Source organism: Lycium ferocissimum, chromosome 8 (assembly GCF_029784015.1).
Source record: "Lycium ferocissimum isolate CSIRO_LF1 chromosome 8, AGI_CSIRO_Lferr_CH_V1, whole genome shotgun sequence".
NCBI classification, from domain to species: domain Eukaryota; kingdom Viridiplantae; phylum Streptophyta; class Magnoliopsida; order Solanales; family Solanaceae; genus Lycium; species Lycium ferocissimum.
The window spans coordinates 46,353,555-46,363,404 of NC_081349.1; the positions used below are offsets into that span (position 1 = coordinate 46,353,555).

At 35.2% G+C, this 9,850-nt stretch overlaps 1 protein-coding gene across 5 annotated transcripts in view; it reads right to left on the bottom strand.

Moving 5' to 3' along the window:
- Positions 1–8,663, bottom strand: part of LOC132068640 (uncharacterized) — a 30,735-nt gene extending 22,072 nt beyond the window's left edge. The window contains exons 1-5 of one of the 5 annotated variants that reach the window (XM_059462290.1): positions 8,364–8,646; positions 8,264–8,288; positions 8,056–8,172; positions 5,753–6,150; positions 4,907–5,635 (exon numbers count right to left, since the gene is read on the bottom strand). In XM_059462290.1, the coding sequence (XP_059318273.1) occupies positions 5,249–5,635; positions 5,753–6,150; positions 8,056–8,172; positions 8,264–8,288; positions 8,364–8,471 (1,035 nt within the window). In that variant the 5' untranslated portion in view covers positions 8,472–8,646 and the 3' untranslated portion in view covers positions 4,907–5,248. Of the gene's footprint in view, positions 1–4,906; positions 5,636–5,752; positions 6,151–8,055; positions 8,173–8,263 lie in introns of those variants that run through there. The other 4 variants (XM_059462293.1, XM_059462289.1, XM_059462292.1 and 1 more) reach the window with 4 other exon arrangements.
- Positions 8,664–9,850: the final 1,187 nt, after the last annotated feature.

A 9,850-nucleotide genomic window follows, 5' to 3' on the forward strand; every position in this document is an offset into this window, starting at 1 on the left:
GTCGGCTCATATTTTGTATATCATTTTGATAGCTTTGTCGGCTTGTGTATATGGATATGGGCATCGTTGTCGATGATGATATGAATGTGTTGTGGCCCAACGAGATTAATATTATCGATGTATAGGAATTATGAATAAGCCATGTGGCTCACCTAGATGTAATTATGAGAGTACGATAGGAGGTGCCTGGGTGGGTTAGCACCGGATGCCCGTCATGGCCCTCCGGTTAGGTCGTGACAGTTCCTTTCTACTTGGTATTTGCTTCTTCGATTTACCTCTCCTTTCATTCCTCAAAGAAATTAACTCTTCATTAGCTTCACTATCATCTTCATCTGGTATTTTATCTAGATCTGACTCACTACTAGCCAAAAATGAGTCTCCATCATCAGTTTGTTCATCATTCACTTCATCTTCAACTTCAACAGTTGACCCTCTCTCTTTAACATTAGGAACATTTACAGACCCTCTCTCTTCAATCTCTTCAACACTAGGAGCATTTACAACAGCTTCTTCTCTTTCTTTAGGGTTTTCTATGTTTTCTCCAACCCAGTATTTATATCAGTGTCAAAAGCCACATCTATTGTCCTAGATGCATCATTTACCTCTAACCCACAAATAAGACCTATAAGGACCACATGTTCCACCACCTCAGGGTTTTCACACACATATGAAATATAAAAATGTAACACATCACCAAGTTTCAAACCACTCACAACAATTGACAAGTATCCATCAGTCATCACTTGGACAAAAGTTTTACTTATCAAGTCATGTAAAAGAAACCACCCACTAAATTATATCCAATTTTTTTTTTTTTGTATAAAATAGTAGCTCGAATAAAGAGAAGTGGTCTTTATCAATATCAAAGAATTGCAACATCCTTCTCATCTACATATTTGGGGTTAGGGCCCATTGTAAAGTTACCACCATGGTGAAAATGGACCTCAATAATATCTGACATATCTACATTTTAAGGTTGCCAATCGTTTTAAAAAACTCTAATTTTGCACGAAATAACAACAATACCATCCACTAAATATTTCGACAATGATAAAAGGCTAAAGCAAAAGTTACTTTTTAAAGAAATGGAATGAACAGAATATACAGAATAACCTTCAAAACCCACAGAAAACTAAGACTCCAACACACAAAATCAAGCAACTGAAAAAAAAATGAACTTAGGGTTTATTTTGGGGGTAACTAACATCGTATGAGTTAGAATTGGGTGGAACTTTAAACACTATGTCAAATTCTACAGGGGAAATAGATGAATTTAGGGTTTGATAATATTTGGAAGAGAAATGGATTTTGACCGAGGGAATATGATCGGGTTTTGATATATTTGGGTAAAAAAATAAACGGGTTCAATTGGTTTAAAATGGGTTGGCCCGTGTGTATGTGGCGTATTAATTGTCGTGAAAAAATGTAATTGGGAGGCTTATACACGTAGGCTGCGCGTGCCAACACGCATAAGTCTTATTTTAACCAGTTGGCCCAACATGTCCAAGTGGCACAATAAAATTTATCTTGAAGGGTTCATATGGTACGCTACTCAGTTAAGGGGTCTAAGTGGAATATATGGACAAGTTTGAGGGTCTGCCTATGACTTTAGCCATTATTTTATATAGAATTTAGTACATTGAGTTCGTGTTTTGATTATCATTTGCAATCCCACATAATTAAAACATTATAAGTTATGGTCAATTTATATATTATTTTATGTCGAGTAGAAAATGGAGCAATTAATACTTAAATAACTGATCCCTTCATAACTAATTCCTGCAAAGCTAATTCTTGCATTTCTAATATCTACATAACTCTAACCAGCAGCAAAATGACCCCTTCATTTGTCCCGTAAGAGAAAAAGAACCACATTCAAGCTAATTGAACCCACAATGCTATTTTTTAACCATCAATTATATGAAATAGAGAAGGAACCAATGTTTATTTAAATAGAGAAAAGATAAAAGATTAACGTTCATTTCTTTTCTTCAAACCCTCAAACCTCTTTGCTAGTGAAATCCTTAAGTTTGGGTTTTTTTCAAGATACAAATTAGGAAAAATGAATCCTTCCAAATGGTTAGTTTTAAAAAACTTAAATGGCTCAAGTGCTTCTTAGAGCCAGTTCCTTCAAAAATAGTTATTGCTATTGTGTTACGTATATAAATAACGGAGACGAAAAGGTGTTCAGTATAGGAGGACTAAAAATGCTCAAGTATATTTTCTAAAAGAACTATTTTAGAGCAAATCTCAAATACAGGGGACTATTCACATATTGATCATTCTCAAAAATAAGGGTTAAACTAGAAAGTAAGACATGATAGCACTTGTAAAACAAAAAGACATGATAGCACTTGTAAAACAAAAAACAAATAAAACGTAAACTAGAAAGTAAGACAAGATAGCCCTTGTAAAACAAAAAAGAAATAAAACGTACTGTATCTCTTTTTTAAAAGGCGGGAGTGGAGTCGAAATATTTGAAAGTGTATATTTTAAAGTATCAGGACACACTATATAACTTTTACAGTTTTCATTTCAAGTTTATAAAGTATAAGTAAAACGCAGAAATAGTATGTAACAAATATATATTTTAAAAGAATATATAGAAGTGAAAATAAGTTTACTTTTTTGTCGAACAGAAAGGCTCCTCAGTAGATGATATATTACTCCTACTACTACTAGAATATTCCGTCCAAGTGCACAGGTAGCAAATTTTAAGAGACAAAATTCAAATTCATAATTTTTTTGTTTAAAGTTTAACTGCTTCAAAATCAATTTGAACTATACGAACATAAGAGTGAATCCCACTTTACCCCCCTAACATTTAAGGGTTGGGAAACGATATCCCCCTCACATATTAAATGGGAACGATAACCCCCTTATCTAATATTTTCCAGTGAGAATAAGTAATTAATTTCAATAAAATAACAAAAAATCACTAAACTAGCCATTGAAACGAGATTTAATCTTTGTTCAATCTTACCTATATTTTTCTCTATATGTCCAAGTTTTGAATCTTTCGTCTCTCTCTCTCTCTCTCTCTCTCTCTCTCTCTCTCTCTATATATATATATATATATATATATATATATATATATATATATATATATATTGTATATGTATATGTGTGTGTGTGTGTGTGTGTGTGTGAAGATAATTCAATTGCTTATGTGTGTGTGTAGTAATTATTAAATTTATCAATATATTTTACGCAAGAGAAAGTATTCCGTAAATACTTTTCTCATATACACATAAGAAAAATATTTAATATATATATATATATATATATATATATATATATATATATATATATATATATATATATATATATATATATTTGTGTGTGTGGTGTGTGTATATATATATGAATTAAATCTAAAGATTAAATCAAATAATATTTAATAAGATTTAATTTGTTTACTTTAATTTCACGTTAATTTGAGTGTATTATATCGAAAATTAGATGATACTTAACATTTTATTATGATACAATGTCCTCAAACAAGCGACATCACAATTTAACATAGATTAGTGTTTTTTAATATCGTCCGCTCGCGCGGGTACTGATACTAGACTGTATTTAGATTGTATAATAATTAAGATCTTGGCCCTCTAGTCCCAAAAAAAAAAAAAAAAACAACGACATCTAGCTTGAAATTTATTAACAGATTTTTTCAAGTAGTTGTTATACATTGTTTTCAGCGGAATAGGTGAATGGGACAATAATAAGAGTTATATATTGTATTTAATTCTAGAAAGAAAAAGAAAAAAAGATCTTTATTAAAAACAAAAGATTCTCACCGGAAAATATTAGATAGGGGGGTTATCGTTTCCATTCAATATGTGAGGGGTATCCTTTCCCAACCCTTAAATGTTAGGGGGTAAAGTGGGATTCACTCCGAACATAAATATCTGAAATTTAGATTATTGAAGTCATTAGTGGAGGTGGAGCTAGTTTGTGGAAAATTTAATCCCCTTCGACGAGAAAATTATAATGCAAAAATAAGATTAACATAATTTTTTTGATTAGTACCAATTGTTTGAATCCCCTTGACATAGGAAAGATTCTAGTTGAATGGCAAAGGGTTCAAAAAATGTTTTAGGCTAGGTTCAAATTCTAAAGGCCCAAACGTTTGGCCACGAAAATTTTTCACTTTTTTCCAGAAAACGTTTTCACTTTATTTGGAAATCAATATTTGGCCTCGGAAATTTCAAATACAACTTGAAGTTATATTTGGAATTTGAAAAACACCAAAAAACTTGTTTTCACTTTCAATACATTCAAACAATCAAATATTCTTTGCAAAAACTATAACCAAACACAACTCCATCTTCTACTCCAACACCAAAATACCAAATAAAGTGAAAAATATTTTATTTTCATGGCCAAACGCCTACTCAAGTATAACATTTTAGTGGTAGTATTTGTTTTGAATCCTCCATAAGAATTTCTAAGTCTTGTAAATGGCCAAAACGTAACTGAAAACATGTACATTTGAAGTTAACATAAGTTTGAATTTCTGGAACAACCTCTGGTGAGGAACAAAATGGTACACACTAAAATATGACCAAAAGGCTAGAAGCGCCCAGTTTTACACTTCACTGTGGTTTTGTAAATAACCTTGATCTTTAACTTTGCTTTTGGAACTCCATATGAACTTCCTTATATTGAAAGCTCCAACTTAATAACCATTTTGTACTTTTAAAAATTTTACACTTAAATATATATCATGTAAGAAATTTCTTACACTCAAAAGATATCTACATGTAAGCATCCTAAAATGTGGAACTTGTAACCTTGAAATTAAGTGTAAGAATTTCTTACACACGTGTATACGACTTAAACTCTTTAAAGTAATAGGCCTCTTTCTGGTTCACTTCTCAGATAAATCATGGCACACTGCACAGACAAAAGTAACATCTTATATATTGCAGAGATATGATCTTAGCACATTCATTACATACTCTATTAACACCTCCATAAACTTCCATGGAGCAGCAAAACATACTAGTTCAGAGACAGAGTAGCCAGAAAAGTTGCATTGGCTAAGCATAGGTAAAACAAAAAGAGCTTCATGCTAAGCTCGGGGGATCTTTTCCCTCTTCGGCAGTTAGTCAACAACACATCTATGAACAAAATCTCATAAACTTGCTCCTCCCACTAAATGTCAAGCTGCAGCACTTGGCTTCACCTCGTTCTCATCCTGATCGACACCACCATCACCTTCCTTGTTTGATGAGAATTCGTCTTAATCAGCTTCAGGAGGAAGAATGTACATCTCCAGGCCGTAGGTCTTCAGGTCAAACGTGGGGTCTTTAGCCTTGATCTTCTCTATGGCCAGCTTCACCCCTTTTCCCATGTAAGGAGCAGCATAGTCCATGAGTTCCTGTCTGTACAAGGAGGAAGCCTTGTATTTCTGGATAGCAGCAGGACCGGCCTCCTTCAATTCCTTTGTAAGCTCGAAAATCTTCTGGTGAAAGATCATCTGGACCAACTCATGTTCAAGCCTCTCCCTTTCAGAGTCCTCGAGCTTCCTACAGGCTTTTTCCAGCTCATCTCTCGCTTTCACCGCCTCGTTATACTTGTCAGTGACTACTTGAAGGCGTTCAGACAGAAGACAGAAATAGTTGATGCCCTACAAAAGGGAGAAAAAAAGGTCAAGAAAGGAAACAGAAGAGAAAACAAAGGTGAAAGGAGAGGCTAACTACATCAAGGGGAAAAAAAAAAAAAAAAAGAAAAGAGAGAAACTGACCTTGTAAAAGTGACAAAGCCCCTCTTCGCTGACCTCTTGATCTGTCTTCTTATTCGCGACAACCCGCACCCACATATCGATTGTTGAGTCCAGAAGATCGACAAGTGGAAAGTAAGGCTCCTCCTCCTCAGCAGGCTGCGAGCTGGGAACACTGCACGGCTTGGACTCCCCATACTTCTGTTCAGCAGTAGCAGCAGGTATATGAGCAGCATCACCGACGGGCTTGCTTGAGCTTGTACTTTCAAACCCCGTGGCTCCAAAGACCCAAGCGTGCCTTTCATTTTCTCCTCTGCCTTGAGCTGGCCTAGCAGCTCGGCAGGACAAAAACTTCTCACATTGCCTTGCCAAAATTGCAGCAACCTCATCCTGCTCGGGGGGGCAACTATCAGGAACAGTTACTGCATACAAACAAAAAAAGGTCAGCAACATGAAAGGTTGGAAAGTAATAATTTCACTTAGTTGACTTAAAAGACAAATGTAGGAGAGTGTAAAGCAAAGAAATGGACTATATCAGCTGCAAACCATGATCAATACACAAACAGACATACCAGCAAGGCCACTAGAACTTGATCTTTTTCCCAAGGGCTGAGTTGAGCTTTTTTTTTACGAGCTGTGGTAGTCAACCAAGATAATTCGAAAGGTACTTGGCAAAAATATTCTCAAAAAGGAACATCATACTTCATACCTATGATCCTACAGAAAACTCTATGGAAAAATAACTCATGACATTGCAAAAATGAGGGCTACCTTTTTTTCACAAGCTATGGTAACCAACCAAGATAATTCGAAAGGTACTTGGCAAAAATATTCTCGAAAAGGAACATCGTACTTCATAAATATGATCCTACGGAAAACTCTATGGAAAATTAACTCATGACATTGCAAAAATGAGGGCAATAGAAATCGAACGAGAATAGTCCAAACAAAAGGATACTAGTCAGAAGCCAAGAAAACAGAGGCATGCAGGTGATGGAACAATCACAAACACGTAAAGCAGCTAAGGAATGAGTATAATAAAGAGAACCGCAGAATTGAAAAAAGAAGCTTAAAACATAACTTTAGGTGATAGATATATGTCAGACACAAAAAAAAAAGAAAAAAAAAAGAAGAAGAATAAAACCAATTGGAATGAAGGTAAGCAAAAAACGCAGAAGGAAGGGTCTGGAAGTTGCATGCACAAGACAAAGAATTCCCTCAGAAAAGCCAAGGGAAATCAAGGATGCAGAACGAGGAAAGAATGCATCACCAAAAAGGAAGCAATGTGTCCCCTTATTTGCGACCAAAACAAATGTCACAAGTTGTAAAAACAAATGAGCACAAGCCTGAGTCGAAGATGGATAGTATAATGGATAGATTGAGCTATCTCATATACAAGCCTGACTCAAAGATAGTAGTTCATGGATAGCAACTACCAAATATCGATAAGATGACAAAACATAGCCTTGGGCGACAGGTATGAATAATAAATAGTATCATTGCAATTATTTTCTCCCATTTTCCCACGCAATGAAGCCATCTCGAAGCAGCACTTCTGCAGCTCATTCTTTCTGACCTACGAGCTATAACTAACTATTTCAACCAAATCTACTTGATAGTGTTAGCACATTCGCTAGCAGCTCCATGTCAACATACAGTAACGCATGAGGCCATCAGAGGACAGAAAATGGCCGGTAGTAAGGCCACAGCTTCTTTTAACAACACTGTTGTTATAGGGATCAAAATGGGCAACATAATTGTGTACACTAGTCACATTGTTTTACATTACTTCCCTATTCTCATCATGTACCTTTCTCTACCTCGGTAATCTATGCATCATCAAACAGGAGCTGTAGATCATTGGCCAGTGGCACCTTGCTGTAGCAGAGGAATCTAAGCTAGCGTTTGGCCATAGATTTTGTTAACAGATTTTTAAAACTGATCTTCAATATCTGTTTGGCCATGAAATTTGATCAGATTTTGAAAATTTATCTTCAAAATATTTTCACGTTCCAAAGCAGTTTTTGGGAGAAATTCCAAAAAAATTCCAAGTAGAATGCCTATCCAAACACAAGTTCAAAATGTATGGCCAAACGGGAGCTAAATATTGGAGCAAGCAACACGAAAATGATTGGAAGAGGAACTTGTACTGAATTTAACCCTAAATATACTTCCCTAAGCAATTAGAAAACTGTACATCAACACTAGAATTAAGCAACAGAAATCACACAACTAGGAATTGAAATGAATTTCTCGAAACCTCCAATCATGCAGCTAACGACGATCATTATCATACAACTTAAACATTATACATCAAAAAATGTTACCAAATTCCGTCGCAGAGACGGTTGATGCTGACGTGGCTGTCACTGTAGCAGTAGTAATTGTCGAAACCGAAGACGATGACGTGGCTGTTGATGAGCTGGCATTCGTAAACCAAGGCACTACAGAACAAAAAAAGACGAGTAAGTAATAGTAGAATCGCAACCAGATACCGAACTTACTAGAAGGAAAGTGATAAATTAATAATAGTACTAGTAGCGGTATCAGTAGAAGCAGCAGTTGAAACGAAACTCCCTCCGAACAGCCACGAAGGCGTTGTAACAGAGGGTCCGGCAACCGGCAAGGAAGTAGAATCGCAAGGTTCTGGAGGAAAAGTGAAAAAAGTGCAAGTTGTACTAGGCATTGCTATAGCCGAGTTTCCGGTAACTGTATCGCCCGAAGACGAAAATCCGAACTTCATTGCTGAACAACAAGTGATAGGGTTAGAATTTTGAAAGGAAAATGGTGAACAAGGATAGTATAGCCTTTCAATAATAATGTCTTGTCATTCTCACATTGTTTCGCTTACTTTTTGGCCAAGGGAGACGAAAGGGTACGGAAGGACTGATAATGACAGAATAAGTTCCTTCGATGAGAAGGTTGAGAAAATGATAAAAATACTCCTTCATCTTTGGCATTTTTAGTTCTTTAACTTTGCCAAAAATGAGCATATTTGGTCTCCATCAAATATTGACCAAACTCTGACCTTTAAATTTAAATAGGACTGTAAAAAGAAGAATATAACCAAAAACACGAGAAATTTCTGTCAAAACCGCAACATAAAAAACTACACGAAACTCAAAAAATAGATAAGGAATTACATAAATTTGCACATCAAAAAGTTGTATCAAACTCTTTAAAAAGATCAAAAAATAACATAAACTACAAAATATGTATTTCCAAATGTGAGTTCCTGAAGAATATTTTTGATTTCACAATTTCAATTAAACATAGTTTGGTAAATATCCGATGGACCAAAAGTACTAACTTTTGCCAAACTTAAATGGACCAACACTGTTAGCCAAACTTAAATGGACCAAAACTGTTATAGTAATACTTAAGGGACTATTTTGAACCTATTATGAAAAATAAGGGACCATTTTTATCATTTTCTCTGAGAAGATTGGCATAAAATGGTCTTATTATTAATTAGTTTTTATGAGACTAACTGGAACATTTTAGTTTTTAAGTTTATTAAAATTAATTACATCTGGTTTTTGTTGAATTTAAGACACACCCGTGGTAGTACTTATTATTTTTTTTTTTTTTAAACGAAATCAGCTCCTTAGTATTTCTCCAAAGTATTAGGGCTCGTTTGGTATGATGGATAGAGAAAAATAGTCCTGGGATAAAAATTAGTACCGCCTTATTCCACGTTTGGTTGAAAAAAAAACTCGGGATAACTAATCCCGGGATTAGAGTGTTTTTTTATCCCACCTTGAGGGTAGAATAACTAATCCAGGATTAGTTATCCCGGGATAAGTTGTTTCCAACCAAACAAGCCCTTAGTGTTATAAAATAAATAATAAAATTACAAGACAATAAGAGGTGTATTCAAAGAAGCTCGGGGAGAGAGACATATTGTAGTTCTCTTGAAATTGTTGCTCTCAGTACAAATGATGTAGTCAGAATGAGGTATATATAGAGGTAGAAAAAGGTAAGGGAAAACCTAGGTGTGACATATGTCGCGCGGCAAGTCAAGTGACGTGACATGTGTCGCCCTTGCATGGCCGCCAAATATCCCTTTTGCATGCCTACCTTGTGCCTCGTGGCATGCTTGCCATGTGTCGCCACTTGAAG